The 27,237-nt window shown below is 42.0% G+C and overlaps 1 protein-coding gene across 2 annotated transcripts in view; it reads right to left on the reverse strand.

The window, feature by feature from the left end:
* LOC146638596 (glutamate receptor 3-like) overlaps positions 1-27,237 on the reverse strand; it is a 104,286-nt gene that overhangs the window by 56,858 nt on the left and 20,191 nt on the right. For both annotated transcript variants that reach the window (XM_085361847.1, XM_085361845.1), the window contains exon 3: positions 20,799-21,038. In XM_085361847.1, coding sequence (XP_085217973.1) covers positions 20,799-21,038 — 240 coding nt within the window. The remainder of the gene's footprint in view (positions 1-20,798; positions 21,039-27,237) is intronic.

Consider the following 27,237-nt stretch of genomic DNA (forward strand, 5'->3'; position numbering starts at 1 on the left):
GAGAACAATGCCTAACCACTTCAATCAAATTAAAGGCCAGGCTTGATTTGGTTTGCCATCGAAGACATTGCAGGAGAGCAGCGGGAGGCATTTATCGTTTGACTCTTTCAGAGAACAAAGGCAACTGTCTCTGGATAGCCAATTAGAGGGATCGCTGAAGAATAGGGAGCAAGGTTCGCTTTGGTTACAGTACAACCGGCTGTGCATGATTGCTCACCCCATCCACATATCTGTCTTTCTGTCTGTCTGTGTTCTGTAGCTTGGCAGGAAGTAGAGATGAAGCTAACTATGTGCGGTCATCCTCCCATTCAAAAGCCTCCTGGCCTTGTTGGCACATTCCTCAGCCAGTTGTGCCAGGCCAGGAGTTATCTTCTCTGCCTGTTTCACTGTGTCTGTGGGGAGACATAGAAGTTTAATACAAAGCCAAGTGGTCTTCGATCGATGCCTGCAGATTAATAGAATCTGACAGATAATTTTTTTAATCTCATTTTAGTGTGCTTGCAAATATTTTTTACACACAGTTCAGCTAAATTAAACTGCACCAAACCTTTTATGCATAAAAATAACAACCGAACCTGTGACTTAGCTAAAAAGCTCAAATGTGACGTGTGCTGTACTGACGTTCTGCACGTCACACAAGTAGCATGTCAGCACTGTGAGCGTGTCCTCTGTCAGTGTCACTCTTGTTCCAGTCGGTCTTTTTTGTCACATGTAGTCACCATCTTCTGACGGAGATAACAGACCCACCATGCTCCTAAGAACTATCATTCTTTAAAACAAAACCAACCTGTAAACACAAAATGGACATAGTCAGCATGGCCTAGCCCACCTGTTTGCAGCCTGCTTCTTGAATCCTGAGATTAGTTTTTTGACATTATGAGCTACAGATGACTCTTACTGAGAAAATCAGGACACTGCATGTTTATACAGTAGCCAGTTGTCAAATGCAAGGTAACCACACTGTAGTACAGTGTAAAGGATGCCCTGCTTTATCTTCTGTTATCCTCTAAATGGGGGCATAATTTACAAAATTAACATAATTAAATAAGACATGAAATGACCGATGGAGGCCATAAACTCTTCTGGATAATGTTTATTGAGATCATAAATCATGTGAGCTGTTGGGTTATTTTGGTCTTTAGTTTTTTGCAGCCATAGGAGTCACCCCCCTGCTGGCCATTAGACAGAATGCAGCCATTTCCCACATTAGCTTTATTTTAAGTTTTCATCTTTTATAGTCTACGGGTGAGTGGCTTTTTGCTTGGAATCATAGCCTGAAAATTAGCTGACAGTGAACACAGATTTATGAGATTTGTTGTTGTTGTTTTTAAATGTAACATTAATTATCACAAATGTAGGATTTCTCCTTTTCAGTTTTGTACCTCGGATTTTAGTTTGCTGGTTACTTGGTCATTTTGAGTTGGTGTTTCAAGCTGAAAACCAAAAACTGCTAACCACAGTGAACTATAAAACAAATAACTACATCTTTGCATAATTATGTTACATTTTTCCACAGAGGACAATTTTAAAAAAAATCAAGTTATTTGCTTTCCAAACACACAGAAACAAATTATTGCTTCTATTATGGAAATCACAGACTGACTTGTTTGTTTTAGGTTTAGGTTCAGACTGTTGTCTGGGAGACAGCTGTCTGGGTGATAATGAAAGAGCAAGTAACTTTTGTTTAGGAAGTAAATATATTTGTCTTGGGGACAGCTTGTGTGCAGTTCAGCTTCAAATACTGTAAAGTCTCCATATAATCAATCAGAATAAGCTCGTAGACATTTGCATGTTTCATAACAATCCAGTCCCACTGTGGCTGCGGCAAGCTCTAATCAATACTCTGCACGCACCTTATTGGTCCAGATTAGTTTGCTGAAGTGACTCAGCTGTAGTTGGGGTCATTGAAAATATTGGCAGAGTAAATCAAAAACATGCTCTGGGGATATTTTTAAGACTAAAAGCTGGGATACAGCTTCCACCTGGAAGATTTCTGCTCGGAGAACATTTGACTTCTTTGTACTGTAGTGGGGCTGTGACATTGAGCACTATAGTTTCAACTGTCAGCAGTTAAATGATAACAGTAAATAGCTCTGCGCTCCCTGCTTCAGCTGTGTTGGATCATTTTCCATCTAAATGTATCACATTTAGAATATTGATTGGTAGAGAAGATGATGGAAAGAGACAGCGGGATTTTTTTCATCATGTCATCAATGCCTTGGTGTGGTGATAGATATTGCACGAAATGCTAAAATCTTCTGTCTCATCATGATAGATTTCAAGAGGTGGCGGCTCCAGCTCTTGTGACAAAATCTAGCCGGAAGTGAATATCTTGTGTGAATTTTTCTTCACACGTCAAACATAAAAAGTGCCTTCACACTTTCAGAAGACTCGGTCATATTTACGTCATCTTTCATAAATGTTTTATTATTATTTATTTATCTTGTTATCCTGTTGTCTCTCCAGACTGACAAAATAAAGTAATGCAAAAAGGTAGCTCAGTGAATTAAACAGTGTTAGAGCAGGATGACACAGCAGAGATGAAAGAAGAATGAACAGGCAACTGTCCTCCTGATGTCTGAGCTCCTCTCCCATACAGACTGATCAGTTCCAGCTTTGCAACAGTAACTGGTCACAACGGGCCTGTCAAGCTTTGGATTTATAGGTATACAGTGCATCTTAACTGTTTGTGTGTTCATGTCTTTTCAGACAGAGCTTTAGGACAGGATTATCTGCCCTGATTAAGCTGCAGTTGTTAGCATGGCTGGATAACTAGCCTAAGACACTGTACACTCAAAAAACAGATTCAGGTCCTCCTTTCAAAGAACACATGCAAATTATGTTAGTTGTTCATGTTGTGATATTTTGATACCACGGTAGCATTTACAGGATATTGCTTTGTAGTGAAAACTGTTACTCAATAAGGCCCATTTACTAGTTGTTTTTCTCTTTCTCTCTGACCCAAGAATTGATGTGTAAGACTCACAGGCTGGTACCCCAAGGTCGAAAATACCACAGAGACGAGACCACTTCCTTACTCCCATCCTCCCTTTTTCTTTATCTCTTAGAAAAAGGCTCGTTAAAGGCCAGGTGGTTTGTTTCAGAATTCACTAATGAAAGAACTCTGTATTCTATGTCTAGGAGTGTATTTTGCTGGGATGATCATAAATTGTAGCTGAACTGATAAACTACACAAAGGATACTTCTTTGCTCACAAGGCAGGAAGACGTTTCCTTATTTGGTCTGTACCGGTTTGAACTGAGAACTTGCTGACACACGAACCTTTTTTTCCTCTATATAAGCTGTTATGTACTAAATAAACCTTTGAGTTGATTTGGGAAGGCAACCTGAAGCAGTCTGTGTTTCCTTGTTCTCCCAAGCTACTCCCGGCGCTGTAACTAACCCGCTGAACGGCATACCTGAGTGTTACTTTGAATAATTAGGAATCTAATAAAGAAAGGACAGAACTCTGCTTATCGGTGCTCGTGCCTTGGAGGGAAACCGGGACGGAGATTTTCTCTTCAGTTCACAAATGCAATTAAAAAATACCAAATTAATTTGATTTTCTTTGTGTAAACCTAAAATTATTCAAAACCAGCAGAGGCTGATTCTGAACACAAAATGAATGAGTTTGTTGGGGCACTGGGGGTAGGAGGAGTACATTTTTGCACTTAAGTATTTGTAAACTCAAAGAAATCAATTCAAGCCCCTCTTTAAGCTTAAACATTATTTTTAATCTCATTCAACGCAAATGTAGCACTCCAGCGTTACTGCAATTATTATTCGTGTGGTGAACCTAAATTATTTTCTCTCAAAGCAGTCTTTGTCACAAGAACACAAAGTTACTGAGTTACACAACGGTCCGCCTTCTTTGAAAATTTTGCGCTCTTTCAGGATCACCTAAATGAATCCAGCTGCTCTTGGCCTCTCTGTACTTTTTGGATAAAACTACACCTTCAGGTAAGGTAACATATTATTTTTCCATATATCCAATTGTGTATTTCTTTATCAGCTAAATCTATAATGCTATTTATCATAGAAGCTTGTAACAGTTGTTTTTTGAACTTTTGGTGGTGCTACCATTCTCTTCTCTGCTTGAATACTATTTTTTTTTTTGACAATATAGCCAGGTCTTTTCAAAAGTGCCTTGTTTTAGAGGAGAAATTGTGTAGCTGCCAACTTTTAAGTCGGAGCGTGTGCTAGCTTATTAGCAGCTAGCCATTGTGCTCAATGAAAGATGATGTCCTATAGCTAACTTCTTTCTTACTGTTTTCTTTTTATAATCTAAAAATGTGGTATTCTGTGTTTATTATTATATGCCATTTTCTAGTAGAAAGTATCGTTTTGAGGTGTCTTTAAAAGCACTACATAGTTTACTGAGGGTGCTACCAAAAGCGAACCATGTGGCCGGAAGAGTAACTGCAGGCAGCACAATGCGCACTCCCATGACGTTCAAACCTATTTCTTATTATAAAAGATTTCGGCTACGTCCACACTTACACAGGTATTTTTGAAAACGGAGATTTTCCGTTTTCGTTTTAAAAAATAATCCCGTCCACAGGTAAACGCAAAAATGAAGGAAAACGCTGCTAGGAACATGCCAAAGCAACAGGTGGCGATATATTCCTAAACTCAGCTAAAAACAGTTTAGGTCTTGACAAACTTCACTGATGGTTCAAATGTTTAGCAACTTTCAGTGTGTTGATTCAGCAGTCTGTATTTAAACTTCTAGTTTATTATATTTGTGTATGTTTTATTTCCAGGTGAATGCAGAGTTCCTGCAGATCACTACAAAACCCCTGCAGTCGAAGTTCTTGGCTCAGCTGGACAATTTAACAGACAAGCTGATGCAAAATTTTCAGGGGAGCAAAGGAGCAAAGGGCCAAAAGATCAAGGATATCATGGCGATCAGTAGTTTGGTCGGTACTAATGATAAACCCATCAATTAAATGCAATCAATCAATTCCATTTTTTTCACCCTTTTTTTTCCACCCTTGCATTAGTATGATGACATCGACATAAAGAGGGAGCATACTCTTAAAAGCCTGGTGATCTACTTTAATGAAGATCCAGACCTACTGTTCAAGGAGTATCTGGTACGCTTATCACACCTTCTTTTCTAGATTCAATTTGAGTTAGGTTCATCGCACACAAAATCCTCATATATTCAAAAGAGACAATATAATTGTGAAATAGTATTATTCTTAATAGTCATTGTTGAAACTTGCACTGGAGAGCACTTTTTAAGGGGATAGTTTCAGCAAAAATTCAATTGTTCATTCTTTTGGTGCTGCCATGTAGGTATCTACTGCCTCTATAAACACAGTAAATGTGGACAAAACATTCATCCATTTTCTGTCAGTGTTTCAATTCAGTTTATTTATATAGCGGTATATCACAACAACAGTCATCTCAAGGCACTTCAGAAAGTAAACACTCCAGTGGAGTTCAGTTTATTATGCCAATTAGTAAAAAGTCTTCATTATAAGGAACACAGCAGATTGCATCAAGACACTAACTAGTGTCACTGCCATTACAGCAATCTCCTGGTTTCAGGAATAATGTGCATAAAACAAGCTGTTTCAAAAGGTTCCCAATTGTGATGAAATAAGGGAAATTGACCCAGCCCACACACACACACACACTGATAGACACTGGAGGAGCTCCTGCTCTATATCAAGCCCCTCCCAAAGGGAGGTACATAATACCTGAACCCAAACTATTGATAGGAAACAGATTGACGGGTTTTATTTATGTTTGGAGTGTTTATAGAGGCGGTAGAGACCTATGTTTCAGCACAAAAGGATACAAAAGCTGAGTTTTGCATAATATGTCCCCTTCCAAGTGACAGAGCCCTTAAACCTGAAACAACCTGTTTTTCAGACCTCCTCCACTGAGGATGAACGGTTGAGGTCCACTGCAGCAACTGTCACTGTATTTACACCATCAGAAGAGAAGGGATTCAGGAGCCAGAGGATGTTGGAGTTGTCATTGAAGGTACTACAGTTATGAACAACCTCGGTAGTGTCATCATGGCATTCATCGTCCTCTTTGGACTGATTTATGCACTTGATCTGAGCTATCCAAATGACCACAAGTACACTTTTGAGTTCTGTCAGAAGATTTTGATGAATCTGGATGGACAAAGGCTCAGTACAAAGATGCAGCAAATGAAAATGAAGATGTTTGCTTAGGCAAACAAGACCCAGCACAAAAGTTGATTTTGGCCTTTTTATATCTTTTGTTCAAACTGTGACCTTTTTTTCTTTCTTTTTTTTGGCCAAATGGAAGTTGTCTATTTTTGTCTGCTGTTATGTTGTGAGTGATGTGACCTTTAATCTGTACTACTATAGATGGATGAAAAGACTGGGGATTTAGCTCAGAAAAAGTTTCATGGTTGTAACCACCATTTTCTTTTTGATTGCTTTTGGGATTTGCAAAGGTAATAGAAAAATGTTGACAAGTTTTGTGTCTTCCAGTGTTTTAAAGTTGGTCTTCCCGTTCTTATAAGCTTGTAAATGTTTACATGTAATTGGTTTTGGAGAAGTAAAGTTGAAAGATTTTTTTTTTATTAAAATACCTCCCCCTTGGTAACAGAAAAATGTTCGTCATGAAAACACACACACACACACACACACACACACACACACACACACACACACACACACACACACATATATATATATATATATATATATATATATATATATGTGTGTGTGTGTGTGTGTGTGTGTGTGTGTGTGTGTGTGTGTATTTATGTATATGTGTGTGTATTTATGTATTGTTGGGTTGTTTCAAATCTTCAGTGACTGCCATACTATGGTGTGAATTGAAATGTTTAGTAGGTTATCATTGTGAATTTGCAAGTGTCACTATAAATATATACAATGATTCTGAAGTGAAATCTGATTTTACAGATTCCAGTTTGTTTTCAGTATTGCCTAGTAGTACAGAGGTGTGTGCTATTCAGATTTGACATTCATTACAAATGTACGTCAGCACTTTTTTGTGAGCACTTTGATTTTTGTTAAGGTTGATTTGACCATGTGACATGTATGTTTATTTACAAAATATTCTGTTTCTGCTTTTAATTCAAGTGAATAAACCTGAGTTGTAAAAACAAATTCATTTTGTCATTATTTTAATAATTAAATTAGTTTTCTGGTAATGAAAATTATGATTTAGTTGAACTCAAAATAATGATTTCAATGCAATGAAAATCTAGCTCAAGTGAATGACATTGTATTGAGTTGGACCAACCAAAACCTTTCACATCATTTTAATGTACTTTTTTTCATTTTAGCAGTATTTACGAAATTGTGTTCTACTGACTCAATTTAATTGAATTGTCATGATGTATGTAGATTAGGTTGGACCAAAATAGATGTATTACGTGGAAAACCTGCCATCAGTCCAATTGAGTTCATCCAATGACTTATTTTTTTGAGTGTAAAAGGCAGAAGAGTTACAGCTAACACCACCCTAAACAGACCCTTATTTGTGGGCTTGGGGGTTACGTTTAAAAAATCCCATTGATGATTTTCACAGAATTGTATTGACACACCTGGAGTGAATACAAATGAATGCTAACGGAGTTCAGGGGCTATTAAGTAGCAATTATTTTACTAGATCTGGGAAGGATGAAATCGAATAGAGTGACGCTCCTAGTAGCACACGTTCCAGCCGTGTATTCCAGCCGTAACCCTAGCCTTATACCTAGGGTTGCCAACCGTCCCTTAAAATACGGAATCGTCCCGTATTTCAAAACAAAAGTACACGTCCCGTATTGAGCTAATAAGGGACACACTTTGTCCCGTAATACAGTGAGAATCAAAAGTAGTCTATAACTTTTAATGGAATTAACGCTTTGTTTGAAAACATAATTCCCAGCCCCTCTCCTGCTTTGTGACCAATGAGCTGACAGCACACTTACGAGTATGACAATTCAGATTACTGTTGTATTGCTGATAATGTTTGCACTCCGTGCTTACTGTCCCTTGTGGTCCACCGTAGTGGCAACGGGGAGTGTTTGCTGTCACGAAAGTGGGTGTGTTTTATGTTGAAATGGACGAGCGGCAATAAAGATAATGGTGGCTCACGAAGCAGATTATGAACACGTTATTCATAAGTTTGAGACAGAATATTACATGGTGTCAGAGTAAATCGAACTAAACGCCCACCGACAGAGCGAAATGGATTCGTCGGGAGTTCCTGCACCACGGATGGACTGGGATTCAGCCAATCTTCCCGATGCCTGGCGGAGGTTCGTGCAACATGTGAAGCTAATGTTTAGCGGCCCGCTAAGCGGCAAGCCCGAGGAGACCCAGTGCAGCTATCTTCTTCTGTGGGTAGGAGAAAGAGGCAGGGACATTTATAACACATGGCAGCTGTCTGATGAAGAAGCTAAAAAGCTGACCACATATCTCGACAGGTTTGAACAGTACCTCATGCCGAAAACGAACACCATTTTCGCCAGATACAAGTTTAATGAAAGACTCCAAGGTGAAGGGGAGTCATTTGAACACTTTGTGACCGAGTTAAAGTTACTCGTCAAGCAGTGTGGCTACGTTAACAGTGATGAAATGGTCCGAGACAGGATTGTCTTTGCAACCAGTTTACCACAAGTCAGAGAAAAGCTGCTGAGCCAAGGGTCAGATTTGACTCTAGAAAAAGCCATAGACATTGCACGCTCCTATGAGATCGCACGAGAGCAATTGAAAGCCATGGTTGACCCACACGCGAGCCTGCAGGGAGCAGCGCCCGCGCATGCAGTATCCGCTAAGCGCCAGAGTACGCAGCAAAAAGATAGGAGGGCACCTCATTATAATAAGATGGGAAAAGTGTGTGGAAGATGTGCACGAGCACACAGCCAGAAGGAGGAGTGTCCTGCAAAAGGGAAGAGGTGCAAAAAGTGCAATAAAATGAACCACTTTGCCAAAGCATGCCGTTCACAAGCACCACACCAACCCAACCCAGTGTACTCTATTAACCCTGACACTCCAAGCGATGAAGCGGAGCTATTCATAGATTCCATAACAAAGTGTAACGAAGGGGAGGCCGATGAACAGGCTTACGCCGACGTAGAAGTAGGCTCACTGCATCACACCGTGAGTTTTAAGCTTGACACAGGAGCCACTGCTAACGTCATCCCTGCCCGATTGTTTAAGAAGTGTTTTAAGCAGGTTAGCTTGGCACCGCCCACACGCACACTATCTGGCTATGGAGGAGAAAAACTCAACATCAAGGGCACATGCCAGTTGAAGTGCAGGTGGAAAGGCATTCACAAGATGCTGACATTTGACATAGTAGACACTGCAGCACCCCCCATCCTAGGGTTGAGAGCATGCCTGGATCTAAACCTAGTCAAGCTGGTCATGTCAGTACAGATCACAAATGTCATGGAGGAGTTTGCCGATGTGTTCGAGGGCATAGGGAAATTCCCAGGAGAATGCGACTTACACATTGACCCAGACGCCATGCCCGTTGTGTGCCCCCCCCGGAGGATCCCTTTCACACTGCGGGAACGACTGAAACGGGAGTTGGATGACATGGAGAAAAACGGCATAATCATCAAAGTAAAAGAACCCACAGAATGGGTAAACGGACTGGTGGTCGCAGAGAAGCGTACTGGGAAGCTCAGAGCATGCCTCGATCCTCGCGAATTAAACAAAGCCATCAAAAGACCTCATTACCCGCTTCCAACATTGGATGACATCACACCAAAGCTGGCAGGAGCACAGTACTTCAGTGTCATGGATGCTCGCTCAGGCTATTGGGCCATCCAACTAACCACCAAGTCATCGCTCCTCACCACCTTCAACACGACCTTTGGCAGGTACCGTTTTCTGCGCCTTCCTTTTGGGATAATATCAGCACAGGACATTTTCCAAAGGAAAATCGATGAGACGTATGAAGGGCTCAATGGAGTGGCAGCCATCGTGGATGACATCCTCGTGTTTGGCAGGACAAAGGAGGAACACGACGAGAACCTCCGTGCCATGCTTGAGCGCACACGGGAGCGAGGAGTACGTCTCAATCCAGAGAAATGTGTCATAGGCGCCACAGAAGTGAGCTACTTTGGACACAAACTCACCCGGGAGGGCATCCAGCCAGACCCAAAGAAACTGCAGGCCATAAAGGACATGCCACCTCCTGAGAATAAGAATGAGCTTGAGACAATCCTTGGAATGGCGAACTACCTGTCCAGATTCGCACCACAACTATCAGAGGTGAACGCACCGCTGCGTCAGCTGCTCAAACAAGACTCAGAGTTCATCTGGGATCAGACCCACGACAGAGTCTTCCAGCAAATGAAAGATCTCATAACCAGAGAACCAGGCCCCATACTGGCATACTACGACACGACCAAGGAGCTACGGCTACAGGTAGATGCATCAAAGTATGGTTTGGGAGCTGTGTTAATGCAGGACGGACATCCAATAGCATATGCTTCAAAGACACTGACCCTAACAGAAGTCAACTATGCACAGATCGAAAAAGAGCTCTTTGCAGTGCTGTTTGGATGCAAGCGTTTCCACACGTACATATACGGCAGGAGAGTCATCGTAGAGTCGGACCACAAGCCGTTGGAGCACATACTGAAGAAACCAATCTCTGTAGCCCCTGCTCGTCTGCAGCGCATGCTGTTACAGCTGCAGAGATACGACATAGAGATCGTGCACCGGCCCGGAAAAGACATACCTGTGGCCGACACACTGTCCAGGAAACCATTGCCCGACCAAGACAGCACGCTGAGTGAAGGCATGGAGGACCAGATCCACTCGGTGATAAACAGCCTCCCAGTAAGTGACAAAAAACTCTCAGAGATACAGGCTGCAACAGGATGCAACCCGCAGCTCACCCTGCTGAAGCAAACTGTGCAGGATGGCTGGCCTGAGGACAGAAAAAAATGCCCCAAAACCCTTTTGGACTTCTGGACTTTCAGAGATGAAATTTCACACTCCCATGGCATCATCTTCAAAGGTGACAAAATTATAGTGCCAACAGCCCTAAGAAACAACATGCTGGAGAGAATCCACACTGGGCACATGGGGATTGAGAGGAGTAAGCAGAGAGCAAGGGACGCCCTCTTCTGGCCAGGCATGGGCAAGGACATAGCTGCCACGGTGGAAAACTGTTCCATATGTCAGGAGAGGCGCGCGGCGAATCCCAAAGAACCTCTCATCCCACACCAGATCCCTGAGAGGCCATGGCAGGCAGTGGCCTCAGATCTCTTCACATGGCGTGGACGGGACTACTTGGTAGTTGTGGACTACTACAGCCGCTACTTTGAGGTCGAAAGGCTATTCTCTACCACTGCAGGGTCCGTCATCAAAAAGCTCAAGGCCATATTCGCCAGACATGGTATACCAGAGACGCTTATCTCAGATAACGGCCCACAATACAGCTCTCGAGAGTTCAAGGATTTTGCAGTCACATGGGACTTTGTCCACACGACCTCAAGTCCTTTGTACCCGCAAAGCAACGGCCTTGCCGAAAGAACAGTCAAGTCGGCCAAATCAGTTCTGGATAAAGCTCATGCTCAGGGAGTAGATCCCTACCTGTCCCTATTGGAGCAAAGGAACACGCCAGTCGACAGCTTCAGGTCACCCGCGCAGCTCCTCATGAGTCGACGTCTACGCTCAGTGCTTCCTGTTACCGGATGCCACCTGGTACCTCGCATCATAAGCCCGACGGTTGTGCAAAAAACACGGATGGAAAGACAAGAGCATCAGAGGCGTTACTACAATCGCAGCGCCACACCACTACCGAGGCTGCAGCAGGGGGACCACATTCGCTTTCAGCACGAGTCCAGAGCCTGGAAACCGGCTGTCATCATCCGACCTGCAGAGACTGCCCGCTCTTTCGTGATCCGCACTGGCGAGGGACAGACTATACGGCGTAACCGACGGCACCTGAGAGGCGCCAAGGCGTCACCGGCACCTTCAGCACCAACATCCGATCTGGTAACCCAGCCAGATAGTGCGGCTCAACAACAAGCAGAGCCCCTGTCACTATCTAGAGACACTACAACACCAACCATGGACACTAGCCCTGCACTGACCACCAGATCAGGACGAGTGGTCAAACCGAGGGTTATTCTTGACCTGTGATGTAAAGGGTGTAGGCGGATCGCTGCCCTAACAAAAAACAAAAAGGAAACATGTCAAATGTCCATGTACTAATGAGTGCATATCCCACATCGCATTGTTGTTGTTAGTTTAGGCCGCAGTAATTTTACACATGGCAATGTTGAAAAACTGTTCCTTATCCTCAGGTTCGGGATGTTCTATTTTGAAATGTATACCAGCTGTGTCACTGGTGGGCATCTAAAAAAAAAGGGAGATGTTGTATTGCTGATAATGTTTGCACTCCGTGCTTACTGTCCCTTGTGGTCCACCGTAGTGGCAACGGGGAGTGTTTGCTGTCACGAAAGTGGGTGTGTTTTATGTTGAAATGGACGAGCGGCAATAAAGATAATGGTGGCTCACGAAGCAGATTATGAACACGTTATTCATAAGTTTGAGACAGAATATTACAATTACCACTCATCTCATTGGTCGAGGAAAGGTCGCTTACGGAGAAAATACCGGAAGACAACAAATGACCACAACAAGAAGCATGGCCAACAGGGAAACAAACGCAGACACTGCGGTGCAAGTCTCGGACGACAGTAAACCTAAAGCTGGGCAGACACTGTGCAATTTTTTTCAGTCACGTTATTCAGCTCCTGCTCAAACTGCACGATTGACTCGCAGTTGGTAGGTCACGATGCAGGTCTCACACTATACCGCCCGATGCTCTGATGCGACCTGAGTGCTCACACTGTGCCTCCATAAAATGAAGGTTATAACAGAAAATCTGTCGCGCTCTCTCTCTCCGTCTTACACTCACACAGACACACCACCACCATCAACTTTGCTAAATTGCTAATGAAAAACATTGATCGGGCAGCTGTGATTGAGCAGCAGTGTAAATCCAACTATTTTCACGGTTGTTGTGGTCGTGATAATTTTGTGATGCCACATCGAAAAGGCTCGGATGAGCTTTCCAAAGTTCTACAAGTTGTGCCTCCATCGCTTGTGTCCAGATCACAGGCTGCACAGCCGTGCTGCTCCGTCTTTTACACCAACGTTTACGTGTTTGCGCGCGAGCAGTGTGAGCGGCTGTGGTGAGACCCTCACGAGCGATTGATGATCGGGAGCTGGTCGTGAGGTGTTAATCACTTCTCGTTACCCCACGTATACTACACGATGCACGATGAAGGCCAAAATCGGTCCGATCACTCAAAAATCGGCTCAAAATGGGCCTAAAACCGCACAGTGTAAGCCCAGCATTAGAGCAGCAATGTTTGTTCCCCTCAGAGAAAGGGAAGAATGGGAAAAGGAAAACACCTGGCTGGAAAAAGTTAATATGGGCATGTGCAGTGAATATCAGCGCTATGTGGCCAGAAGTGTGATAATATAATTTATTTTGTGTAATAAACAACTGCAAGAATAGATGATTACAACAAATAGATGACTAATACATAAAAGTAATACATAGATGAATAATGATGATGAGTTAAGATGCGTAATCATGGGAGCAAGTGGGTTTACAAACAGGAGCAGCTGATTAGCATTAGAAAAGCTGAAATAATACCTCAACTGAAGCCAGTTGTACTAAATGCACTAAATGTGCACTGTTACAAGAATGTTTTTCTTTCTATTGTTTTCTATTATTTTAAGTTAAGCAGGACAGAGTTCTTTTAAAGAAAGATTTACTTATATTCTCAAAAGTTAAGCATGACAGGCTTCTGTTTAAGAAGGAGACCTGTTTTATCGTGTTAATGTTGTCATTTTGAGCTAAAAATAAATGGCTAAATGATCATTTGTTTCACATGTGTTCATATCACAAAGAATACACATCTACTTAAATCAAATTCAAGTCAAATGGTTAAAAAAATAATTTCACACACAAAAAAAGAGCTAGAAAATTCACCACACTGGGAAGGGTGAAGACAATTGGGTCGCCCGGCCCTGGCCACGAGGTGTCCCTTATTTATTTTTCAGGGAGTTGGCAACCCTACTTATACCTAACGTCAACCACCACCTTAATTGTGTTAGATAGTTTCTTCCAAAGCGATTTAAATAACAAATTTCCCACGTGTGGGACTAATAAAGGTTATCTTATCTTATAAAATAAACGTACATGTGTAGATTCATTCCAAATGGTTCTCATGTTTCCTCATTTTTCCCAACTCGTAATATAGGGACGCGTTGGGTGGCTGAAAGCGTAATATACCGACGATTTGTCAAGTAGTGTAAAATGTTACACTTTGGGAGTGAAAACGTGCTGGCTGTTTGCACATTTCCATAATATGATATAAATGAGGTGTGTTTCAATAATTTTACACAGTATAGCATAGGGCTGTTCGATATAACGATAAATATCGGATGACGATATAAAAACGTCTATCTTTCATTTTACGCTATCGTTTGTTTCGTGGTGTCATAAAATAAACTGTTTACGGCAATATTTTTTCATCGTTTTGATGGTCACTGTAGTGGCTATATTAATTTCTTATTCTCTTATATTGAATATAACCACACTACAGACGGACAAGCGACTGTTTTTATGCATTGTCGTTAGCAACAACGACGGTAAAACCATCGCGTATCCGCTTGTTTATTTTCCACATAAACCTTTCACAATAAAGCTCAAGATCCTGTTTACACTTTTCAAAATAAACTGAATCACGTGAAAGAGTATGCAGTGTTTACGGATGAGAAGCAAAAAAGAGCTGCCAGGTGCTAAAAAATAAACCTTAGACTCAAACGTTAGAACAGGCTTTTCCCCGCAGCACGCCGTGTAATAAATACTCACATAGAAAACAGAGGCCGTTTACAGCTTATGTCTAAAAATGTATAGTTTCATGCATCGGTTAAAACACTCGACTCCAGCTACATGACGCTCAGCTGGAAACACTTTACACAAGTCGAGCTGCCCGAGATTCACAGAATTTTCAGAAAATGTAAAATTTTTGTGATTTTATATCGTTATCCGGACAATAGATGTCTTATATCGGGATATGAGATTTTGGTCATATTGCACAGCCCTAGTATAGCATTTTAGCTAATTATACCTGCTTATTTTATGTATAGTAGTTGACTGGCTATAACTTCAAAAGAACAAAAGGCTGCTTTTTCATGACTGATCAACTGGTCTTTATAGATGTTGACATTTGAAATATTTCTGTTGTTGCTGTTTCATGTAATACTAAAGGTTTCCCTGAAATTAAAAAGTCAAAAATAGCAGCAACAACCAACTCACGAAGCTAATGTCAGGCATTAGCGACAGGTAAAATTTTCATTCCAGCCAGCAAAATGTCATCAAGTATGCCTGCTTTTGTTTTTAAAGGGCCAGTTACTTCAAAAGTGCTACGAACACGGCAGCTCTGACATCCACACTGAGCTAACTGAACCTGAAAATCCCAATTTGTTTTCTTTTGTCAAACATGCACCATTTCTTATGACTGCTTACAGTTTGTTCTTCCCATTCATCATTTCTTGACTACTTTGCTGTGCTTAAGGAAAGGTTGCGTCTACTAGACAACAACGGTAAGCTCCAAGACGAAGGGACATAAGAGCAAGCTAAAAACATATAAGGAAGAGGTATAGAACGAAGTGAAATAGGAAAGAAGGAGAGACAGAGACTCATAAATCAAGTAGAGGTGAGATTGCTGAATCAGGGTTGATTGTGCCTGGGAGAGACAATAAAGCCTGTAATCATCTGTCTCTGCTGCACAGAACTGGCAATTATCTGCCCATACCTGACCGCCAGAACAGAAAGGGCAAGATCCATCTACCTTCACCCTATCACCCTATAGAGCTCCAGCTTTTAATGGGAAATTCATGTACTGACGCAAGCTGAAAGCAAAGAAGAAGAAAAAAAGAAACTCCAGGAGTGCTATTGATATTAAGAAGAAGTGTTGCTGGGATAGTCTTTTTTCATGTATGAAATGTAGTGGGTTGAATCAAAGTAGCTGTTTGGATCTTTCATCTCGTTCCATCCACACACATATTAACACACACGCATAATGTATCCTGTCAATATATTACCTCAGATAAGAGGAGAGTAGCCACTCATTAGGCTGGTATAACACTGCCTACGGAGGCTCCATTTGCTTCCAGTGCAGTTCCTTCATCATAACGTCTGCTTTCAAACAGCTGTCTGATATTGGCATTTAGGGTACAAATTTCCCTCCATTTCCCTCCAATACATCTGAGCCCGAAGCATATGGACCATCACTCTCCGGCTGAAAGCACTGCACTGAGGCCTAAAAGCATTTTTTGCCAGTCCAATAACAGAGCCAAATGAATAGTGTGGCTGTAATTAATCTTTTCTATTGACTGAATAAAACCTCTTGGTGGAACTCAGCTATGTGATTTTTTCCCCCCCTCTGTAGCGCTGTGTGTTTTCCATCCCTAATAGAAGAGTTTGGAGAATAATTGCAAAGTTGCTTCCAGTATTATGAATGATCAATGCTTTTATAAAACACAAATTAAAAGGCAAAAAAGGCACTCAAGAAACTAATACATCGAAGCAGGTGCTTTGTAGCAAACATGAGCCTGAAGCAGAGCAGAGGGTCAGCTGTGATTTCTGCTTGTTTGTTCATTTCGCTGATTGCATACTGCAAAGTCAGAAATCTGTCACAGCCACCTGCATGCAGGGACATAATTTAGACTTTTTAATAATTAATTACAATCCTCAGACAAAAATTAAAAAAGAGAGACCCAGAGCACTGTGACAGATTAAGGTGTTGAACATGCTACTTCTATCCTCCGAAGGAGGACATCTTAAGCTCATTTAATAATAATAATAATAATAATAATAATAATAATAATAATAATAATATAATAATAATAAGCAATTATAAAAAAAATAATAAATTGATGTGATGCTGACCTATAGTGTCACAATATAATCAGCAAGCCGTCGGCTAAAAGCGACTAACTGCTCACCATACCTCCCACTCACATGAGTCAGCTGTAAGTCAGAGCATGAGAACTACAAGGTTAGTACGTGAGCAGAACTTTAAATAGTTTCCTGAAACCGAGAGATAGATTCAAGTTTGAAAAGTTAAGTAAAAAACTTTGAAATTAAAGTACTTACAATGTAAAGAAACATTGTGAAAGCACAATGTTTCTTTACATTGTGCTTTCAAGGAGCCAGACCTTCCTGTACTGTTTTAAAGGGGTCTTGAACAATAGTACAATAGTTCTTCAGACTTTCTGAAGATCTTTCAGAGTTTTTCTCAGGATACTCTAAGCCTTGTACCCGACCATTTCCAGAGATTTGTTTTAAAGATTTTTTTTAACTGTGATCTATCAGTCCTTCAAACAAAAGAGGCATCTAACGCAAGGGATGAACCTGTGTTTTGTCCAAACATAAAAGAAAACTTGTATCTTTAGAAGAACTGTGTTGAAAACCCCAGCAACCCCAAATAATACAACTTGGTGCCGTGTGACCCGGATCTTTGGTGTGCTGAGGAGGTGCAGATTTGACCTTTGGTGAGATCGTGGGGCGAGGCGAACGGAAGACCGGTCTAACAACAAAAGGTAAGCACAGCCTGTTGTATTATACCAAATGTGCATATTGGGCTTTCCAAATTAATCTGTTCGCTGAGTCACATGTATTTTCACAGTAAATTTGTCGGTGTCTGGTTTTTGGCGCAAGATACTAACAACATAAGTTGAGGCTGAATTCCAGTGTGTTAAATAAACTGCTTCTACCGAGATACTAATAACATACTACGTTGGTCTAGTCGCAGTAATCTGCTTCTACCGAGATACTAATAACATACTACGTTGGACTAGATTGCAGCCACTTTACCTTCCACATTTAATTTTGTCTAATACTGGCTTCTGTAGCAATAATACATTAGAATTTATTCTGAAGACGCGGCCATTAGTTCAGTACATTGAAGTCGAGTTGTTGAAAACACGCAGTTCTTTGAATCTTTGGGCTGAAGGAAGGACAATACTCGGTGTATATATGCTCAATCAACAATCATTTATTTCGGTACAATTCACAATAAGAGCATTACAACGTCCGGACGGGAGAGATGCCTGCAGAGGTTCGACAGCATGTCTCAAAATGGTGGCAACTTTCACAGACTTTTATAGCTAATCCCAGCCCCCCTCTTTGTCATAAAAGCTGCATCTTCACATGTTTTTCTAATTCTTAGTGAGCCTGGCTCCTGACCTCGCCTCCCTGTCTTTCTGTGTGAAACTGGAAGGGGGGTAAAGAATGTGGTTTTATCTCTTCTGCCCAGACACCTAGTCTCCCTCTTATGGCCTTCTTCACATGATTCAGCAATAAAACATTCTCAAGAAAACAGTGTCAGACATTCACAGCTGATCAAGGATACAGAGTAATGCACATTTTGTCTAATGAACTACAAATGATTATGTTTCTTTTATTCAAGAGTATAATAGAGACTAAACTACATACATAGCACACCATTAGAACTAAAGGATAATATATGGCCTGCAGCTGTTAAGCTAATTTACTACATTGACTACTGGTCATAAAATGGCATATGTTTAACTACTAGTCTTTAACAACAACTGCCAGACCTATAAATACTATCTACACCAGATAAACAATATCTACAAGTCGTATCCTTTACAAACAGGAAAGAAATCCAGGACCTGACACAGGACTTGAGAAATGCATCTAGGTTGTCACTGGATCCATCTAATGTTCACCTAAGCCTTAAAAATGGTCTCAGTGGAGGGTGGTTGTCAATAAACCATTCCTAAGGGAAGGAAACAGGGATAAAAGACTGACATTTGCCAAATTACACAAGAACTGGACTGAACATCCATGGCAAGAGGTCTGATGAATCCAAATCTGATGTTTTCAGTTAAAATCCTCATCAATATGTATGGAGCAGGTCAGGAGAGAGCTACAACCGTGAGTTTACAGAAATCTGCAAAACATGGTGGAGGCTCCGTCATGCTTTGAAAATGCAGAGTTGTCTGTCAGCTCTCTTTTGCTCCAGAGAGGTAAAAAAATCATGCACCCTTGAAGACCATTTCGTCAGTCACTCCTCTTGGTTTAGCCAGCAGTCAGTGTCCATATTGCCAAGGGAGCTGCACTACCTGATAAGCAGAGGTAGAGGTTCTCTGACACATCTGTCTGCTTGATGAGCCAAGTGTCAAAGCCCCCCAAAGTGCTGGATGGAGTGCATCAATAAACGACTTTAATCCCCTCCTGGGGCCAATGTCCTCCCCCTAATAAAGGATCGTCTTACACCACTGGCAGAAAGGAGAGAGGTAAAAGTGACTTGGCAGGGGCTTCAGCACGGGGATGTACTGTACACTGGGAATTGTCTGTACACAGGTAAAAGGCTGTAAATCAAACGCGCCTGCTGTTGCCTTAATTGCAGGACGGAATTGGTGTTTTGTTTCCTCCTCCTCCTTATTTTCCCTCGCTCCTTTGCCCTCTATCGCCCTTTTTCACTCTTTAGTCTATATGTCTGTTTGTTATCACTCTCGTCCTATAACACCGCCTCTGTTTTTATTTTCTCTTTTTTATCTCAGGCTATTTTGCCCACCTCCGCTATGTATCCCACTCTGCCCCAGACGGTCTAACTTGCCAGACAGAAGCGGAAAAGCAGAAGGATGGGGGACGGGCAGTATTGGTTGTGCTGAAGGACGAGTGGGTTGCTAGCATCCGCAGGGAAGATCCAATGAGTGTCCTAGTCAGAGTGACCCTAATTAACCACATATTATCTGCAGGCTGTGTGGAGGATTAAGGCCCTCAGCTCTAGACCCTACAGGCCTGGAGACCCATAGACAGAGACTCTCTGCTAAAGCACACTTCATATTCTGCCTCAAAGCAAGACAGAGAGAGAGGTGGGGGCGTGAGGCAGGACCATGAAAAAATAGAACCAAAGAAAAGCAGAAATCTTGCTGAAGGGAAGACAGGTGGCTTGAAGCACATCTGTGGGTGAGGACCTTTCTATAATGAGCAAATAAACAAGACAAATAAAAAAAAAGTGCAGGAGGAATATGTAGTGACTGTTACTGACACCTTCACAAAGAGGAAGACATAATTTGGCTTTGTCTGTCATATCCCGAACATATCCATTCCCCCCTCTGCCCAGGTGGTGTTTGAATAAATTGAAGTTTTTGTAGGAGGAGGGGATCATTATTCTACGGAGAGATAATGAGCTCATTTTCTCACCTGACATTAAAAATCCCAGAAATGAACACTTGGCTACATTGACAGGTTGTCATATACACGGCGTCAACAAGGCAATGCAATCTGGGAACTACAGAGAACCCTCATTGACACAAACAATAAGCAGCCCCCACAGGCAGGCAGAGACTCTGATTTCTGTAGAAAACATTTTAGTAGCAGCTGTGACATACCTCATTTCAGATGAAAGACGAGCCAATATCAACAACAAGATTAAACAGGAGATTAACTGACACCAAGCAGCCAACTGTTTGAAGAATCCAAAGGTTATAGCTCATAGAGCATGCCGTCTCTTAAAGCATAATAGTTATTACCAGTGTTATGAGCTGCTGGTGAATTTATTTCACATTTACATAACAGCCAAACCACTGTATAAAATAGTGCAGTGTTAACAGTTCAAGCATTTACAGGGCTTTCATGAAGCATTACAGGGTAAATCTATCCCTTACTAACCCTGCTGTTCGTCTGCCATTCTGAGTCACTGCAACATGTTTCCGTGATGTAATTCCGGCTCTAAGTCCCGAGTCGAGGCTCGCGCTGTCACCTACCTCGGTCGGTGTCGTAGAGGTAGACGAACTTCTGCCATTTGTAGTGAGAGAGGAGGCTGAGGACAGCACCCCGGAGGGCAGGTCGCATCTGGATGACAAACTGCACCTCATTATCGGTGGGGTAACTGGGTGTGACAAAGGAGGTGTGCAAAGCGCCGCAGAACGAGGTCAAGGTGTTCATGGACTTCTTGTCGTAGAATCCGAAGATGGCGTACACCCCGCGGGAGAACTGAGAGCAAACTGCAGGGACAGCAAAGTACATGAAGGACACGAGTTAAAAAAAAACATGATCATTCTCCGCAAGAACACTTTATTTTGGATACTTGACCCCTCAATAATATCCAATCGAGGGTTCGTATGACTCTAAAGGAAGCTCAGCGCACTTGATAAATTGTTAACAACATAAATAGCTTAAGAGTCAGAATCTTAATGTTGTTGTCTTTGTTTTTTTTTTACGATGTAGCTTCAAAAAATACATTGATTTCTCAATTTCTTTCAAATCATTATTAAGCGTTGTTAAACCCAAATTAAAAAAAATTAAATCAAACTTTCTTTGTCTTTTGTGCCAGCATTGTTGAGATTTTAAAAATAAGCAATACAACGTCTGCAACGTTCTCATATCTTATAGAATGAACAATCAAATATATCGACACGGCTAATTCAGAGTAGGTTTGGAGAGAACTCAATAGTGTACCTATTGTGAGTTACAAACTGGGGAACTTGAATTTTCTGAACAGTAAAAGCCGGCCAATAAAAGACCCTCAAAGCCTTTGTGGCTAAAATTATTACCCATTATTTTATAAGCTGTTTCGAGTCCTCTGGCTTTAGATTAACCCCTTAATTTTGAAAACAATCTAGAAAGGAATCAATATAAAACAATTCCTAGCGTTGCCTCCCCAAAATGCTTTCACATTTCTTGTAAACCTGGTATGCAACCTGTCTTACCACTAGTTCCTCCCTTGAGGTCCTTGCAAGAGTTATTAAAAGCAATTTTTAAGAAAGTAACCTATGACTGTGTGCACACGGAGTGTTTGTTGTGTTTTATATTTGTTCCATCAGTAATGGCAGATGGAGAAAGATTTGGTAGCTCCAGTTTCTCCCGTCAGTACGTCAAAGTATACTTTGATAAGATGCTGAACCCCAAACTGCCCCTGTTCCAGTGATAGGTAAAAGCATTTTTAATTTGAATGCTGATTTGTCTATTTCAAGTCTCACCCTGAAGTAGTGATACAAAAAAGGGGACTTAAAAAAATCTTCCTGTGAATACTTATGTACGGAGGCTGCAGTTGATCTGTATTGAGCCTTTACATGTTTTCCTGTGGCTTAAGGGGTAACGTTCACTAAGTATGGAGACAGCATTCTATCTGAAGGGGAACAGATCCAGTGGTAGTGGTTCAGAAATGCAAGAATTGCAGCATTTCTGTGTGTCTGCGTGGCAGTCAAGTGATAGAAACATCACGCCATTCACTCAAGGTCTCCCGCACCCACTAGGAGCTCCCACCGGTTATCGCTTTGCTCCCTCTTCCACGGTGAACGACTTACTGCAGCATTCACAGCAGCTGTGTGCACCGCTGCTGCCTGTCGTCGCTTCTGTTGCCTCCCACGGAAGAGCTGAAAAAGACAACTCTTTGTGCCTCGAGTGCCAAGTGAATCTAGTTTCATTTTCAGTGACCTTACACACATGTTTGTGTTTCAACAACTCCACACAATGTTTGCTATTCTCCAATGTGCGCTGCATGATGAGAAGTATTGGGTCACACCTCTTGGTGTTTTCAGGCCCATTTCCACAGTGTATAAAGTGAACGCCAAGCCATGCGGTTTGTCTTTACAAATATTTGTGAAAGAATGGGTCGTTTTAAAGAGGTCACCGAATTCGAGCCATGGATGGGGTGGATCAAGTGATATATCTCAGTCACAAAGTAGGAGACCACATAATGTTACAGAGCTGAGGTGCATAGTGTCCCAAACCTCCTCTGGCATTAACATCAGCACAAAAACCGTACGCCAAGAGCTTGGTAGTATGCGTTTCAATGGCCAGTCAACTCCTGTACAGTAGGTGTGATGTGGCCCAGGATTTTTGTCTCTTAGTGTCACAGTGTTTCAGTTTCATATCTAATGTGAACAGAGTCAAAACAAAAAGACAAAACAGTTTTAAGACGTGCAAATGAGGATCACATTTCAATAGACTGACCCAGAAGGTCAGCTTCTGAGGGAAAAAAACAACCACTTTAACTAGATGCACAAAAAAGACCCTGTTTTATAAGACTGCTATCTAAGGAGACCAAAGGTGGAACTTAAAGAAAATAAACAGTTACACAATCATTTTCACTCCAACATCTCAGTAGCACCAGTAGCATTTTTGATCAGCAACATTTCTTGAGAGATGTTTTGATTTGTTTGTGTATTCATCGCGCACTCTGGCGGGATTGGCGTAAATTGTTAGGCAGGGGCAACTTCCATTCACTCAGAAGCCATTAATGTGTAAACTAATATTTAGAGCTACAGGTGTGTTTTGCTTTCCTACCCTATCATGAATGACTGTTCACTTATTCTGATTGACTCTCAAGCGTTCCCGCTGGGTAATCAAGCATTCTTAACATCCGTAAACACTTTGAATATTCCAGAGGATGATGGGAAGGAAAAGGACGGGGAGGAAAGCTCTAGCCAATCTTATGTAATGGCTATGTTAAAAATTTATTTTTGATTGGCTAATGGACAAAAAAATATAAGTCATATGATGGGGAAACATCAGATATCGCTTTGGCTCTTGCTCACTTCTTTAAATAATCTCTGGTAGTATTCTTTAAACTGAAAACAAAACAGAAATCCATCACCAAAGTGACAGTTGGCATTTTGTGTGTCCATCTTAATCAAGGAGAAGATGCAATCACAAACACAAAATAACTTGTTTTCCTTTTCTTGTGCCCGCAAGGACTCATCTGACTTTGTAAAGAACTGTGCTACAGCATGCACAAACCTTTCTGATGCTCAGAGGACAACACAACAGCGCTTATGTATTTGACTCTTTAGCACAATTGCTGTGTGAATAAGAGATCTGCTGGGATTTTCCTCATCCTCTTTAATTCTGTTCCCTCCCCTATCTGTCCTGGTACAGACACCTCGTTCAAGGTATAAGCAGTCTCAGTCTCACACACACCACAGGCAGGCACGTGCACGGATGCAGAGGCGCAAGCACGTACGCACACAGCCGCGACGCAGCTCCTTGATAAGTGAATCAACAGATGGACAGCAGTATTGTGGGTAAGTGCTGCTGGGTAAGTGGTGCAATCTCCCACAATGAATGGGAGCCAGTAGGAGTTCCAGCTCTCGTCGAGGCCCACTTTTCTCTGCACTCCCTCTTAATTTGGCCCGGTACTGACACAGAACCTATCCTACGGGACCAGATCTGGCAGCCTCTTTCTCTCTGCTCAGCTGTCCTCTTCTTATTAGGTTGAGCTTGAGCAAGCCTAAGTTTCAATAACATGTATGTCCATGCAATCCCTTCTCGCTCTGCTCACACTGGTCTTTTTTGCTCTCATCTTCTTCCACGGTTTGTCCCCTCACAGAAGTGCAAAGCTCTGTGTTGCGTTGATCCCATGAGGGTAGGTTCTGCTAAAAACTGATATACTGCTTTTTTGGGGGGAGACATGCACCAGTTACGCACACTGCAACAGATCTGCCAGCATCCTCAAACTCCACCCCTTAGATATAATTCACAGTGAACTCTTCTGCTTCAAGAGCTCCACACTCTTTTCCTCAGTCTCTCCGTACTGTCCACCTCCAGAGTCATGTTGCGTTCCAGATACCTCAGAAGTCTGATGTCGGAACAGGATTTGTTTTGGCCTTTAGCATGGTGGAGCCATTATTACTAACAGTACGGGCCAACTAAAGATGGCACCTTAAGGCTTAGAGGTGTCCACAGTGTGTCCTCTCTCCATCCCATCACTACCAGCTGCTCACTACAGTTTTTCCTTCCTACTTTTACCAAGTGGATCCTTATAGGGGTCATTGTTGGGCATTTTCTCTGTACTATTGTGGGGTCTTTATCTTACAATAAAGCACCTTGAGGTGACTGTTGTTGTGATTTAGCACTGTGTAAATAAAATTGAATTGTTCATGTAGCATAGCCTGAAGATGAGCTGCAACCCCTTAAAGGATGATTCTGGAAAAGAAACATCATCTCATCAAAAAATTATCCCTTTTTCCCCCAATTTTTACAATCTGCTGTGAGAAAATAGCAACGAGCAACTTGCTTTTTAACTCGGTGCAGAAGGATGAAAAAACAAAGTCGCGTTTGCTCTTATCATCAACAGCAGGGAACTCACAAAAGGGATGAGTAAGTGGGTTTTTTTCTTAAATCAAGGCACCGGCTTTTGTGCGATATTGTAACTTTCTTTTTGTTTTACATTTCGTTGTTGAAAGCGGAACCAATTTCCTACATCGCTACTTTGCCAATAACTTTAATTAATTTAATTTGAATGCATTTTTTAATAATACTAATATTTTAAGAGTGAATAACAAGACAGTGGAGCAGCAGAGCACATACAGCACATTGGGATTTTTGTTTGCAGCAGCCAGAGAGCAATCAGTAGAAACACCGATCAAGCTGGTTCTTTGCAGTGAAAGGGAAATTCATTTGGACAAACTTGTGGGAATCTCTTGCTGTCTCAACACAAAGAACTTGTTGCATCAGTATTTCTTAACCTTCTAGTATCAAGATGCCCCTCGTGTGTGATTCTGAAGAGACAAACTCAAATCCGAGTAGTGTCATACACCTCTCCATACGGCACTTCTCTCCACGTCCTTCACTGTCTAACTCCGCTCTCTTGTCCTCCGTCCTCGCCACCTTATTTGACCTCTTCTTTTGTTGCCTGTGTTTTTTCTTTCGCCCCAGCCATCTGGTCATCCCCCAAAGCACACATCTTCTTCAAGCATGGCAGGATCTCTTTCCACCTGAGCGCCTCCCTCTTTCCACACTCGAATTGTTCCCTCCCCATATTATTGCCCCCAGTCCATCAGTGGACCGAAGATTGGTGTTGGGGAAAGAAAAAAAAAAAAAACATGGTACAGTCAGGGGACAGGGCTACTGTGGAGAAATGTCCTGCCCTCAGCTTTATGTCTCTGTAATTAAATAAACGTGATAGAAATGTTTTGCTCCGCTTGGAAATAAGCGGCCTGTCTCCAACTCTGAAGAAATAACACATCAGATAATAAGATTCAGTGGTTCTGTGTCACCTTGAGTTTCAATAATACTAATTTATTCAAGAGTCCTCAGACAGCTGTGTGCATGTAGAGTCATTATAGGAGCTTGTATGAGGACTGTGTGGTAAACAAGACTACATAGATAACTCCCTCTCATCTGCTCCCTCTCTTTTCTTCATTCTCCAATCTCATTTGCCCCTCTTTTTTCATTTTTTTCTTCCTCTGCAGCTAACTGTGCCTCCACCCCCCACCCCGTCACCCACCCACTCCCCCTTCCTGCTGCAGGGAACCATGCATCCCATCTCCAGTTCACTGGTCAAACACACACAGTGTGCCGCCCTCATTCCCTTCCATAATCAGGACAGTCGCTAGTGCTACAGGGATGTTACATTTCTGATGCATCACTTGAGATGCCTGGCCTGGAATGCTCGTTCAGAGGGATATGTGGTGTCCTGTAGGCACGCACGGCTAATTCATAAAAAAGAAAAAAGGAAAAAAAACAACCTTTTTTCTCTTTTGTGGCCCACAAGCCAGGGTCTTGCACTGCCTTGGGACGGTGTGCAGTGCAGAGGGTTGCAGCAAAGGGTAAATGTCATTGCTGATTGTATCGTTTTAGCTGTTTTCCATTTTTCCACATTCTCACTTTCTCTCTTTGGCTTCGTTCTTTCTTCTCTCAGCCAGTTGTCCTCCATTTCCTGCCTGTGTCTGGATCTCCTTCTGCCTCTGGTCCCCCCACTCGCACCCCCCACTGTCGCCTGCCTACATCAGGACCAGTCAGTCCTGCTCTGAAAAAGGGATGCTGTCACAGGGAGATAGCTTGTAAGTGCCCTGGGGAATTGCATCGAGTCTTGTCATATAGAGATGTGAAGTGCCTCAAACCGTTAACACAAATGGTAGAGCCGGATTCAAGAACTACTCAACTGCAGTGGTGCTGCGAAACGTTAAAAGGAAGCTGTTACTAGTCCTGCTGAATCAACGTCTCCAATCTATTTAGACTTCACATGATCTGCTGGGCTAAATGACACCAGTGCACACACTGAAAAAAAGAAAGTATGCGGTATAAACACTCACACGCTTCAATACAGCTGTAGTGGGTATTCGAACAGGGCTATATTTTTTACATTACTGATATGTGACTCGTAATGATGTCAAACAATCATGCTGCTGTTTAACAAGGCTCTGTACTGTGTGGTCGAGAGCTGAGTCCTGTGAAAACACAAGCTAAAGAAAATGGCAA

The sequence above is a fragment of the Diplotaxodon limnothrissa genome, linkage group LG2 (genome assembly GCF_057381915.1).
Source record: "Diplotaxodon limnothrissa isolate DT_005_m linkage group LG2, D_limnothrissa_male_GT1.1, whole genome shotgun sequence".
Taxonomy (NCBI): Eukaryota; Metazoa; Chordata; class Actinopteri; order Cichliformes; family Cichlidae; genus Diplotaxodon; species Diplotaxodon limnothrissa.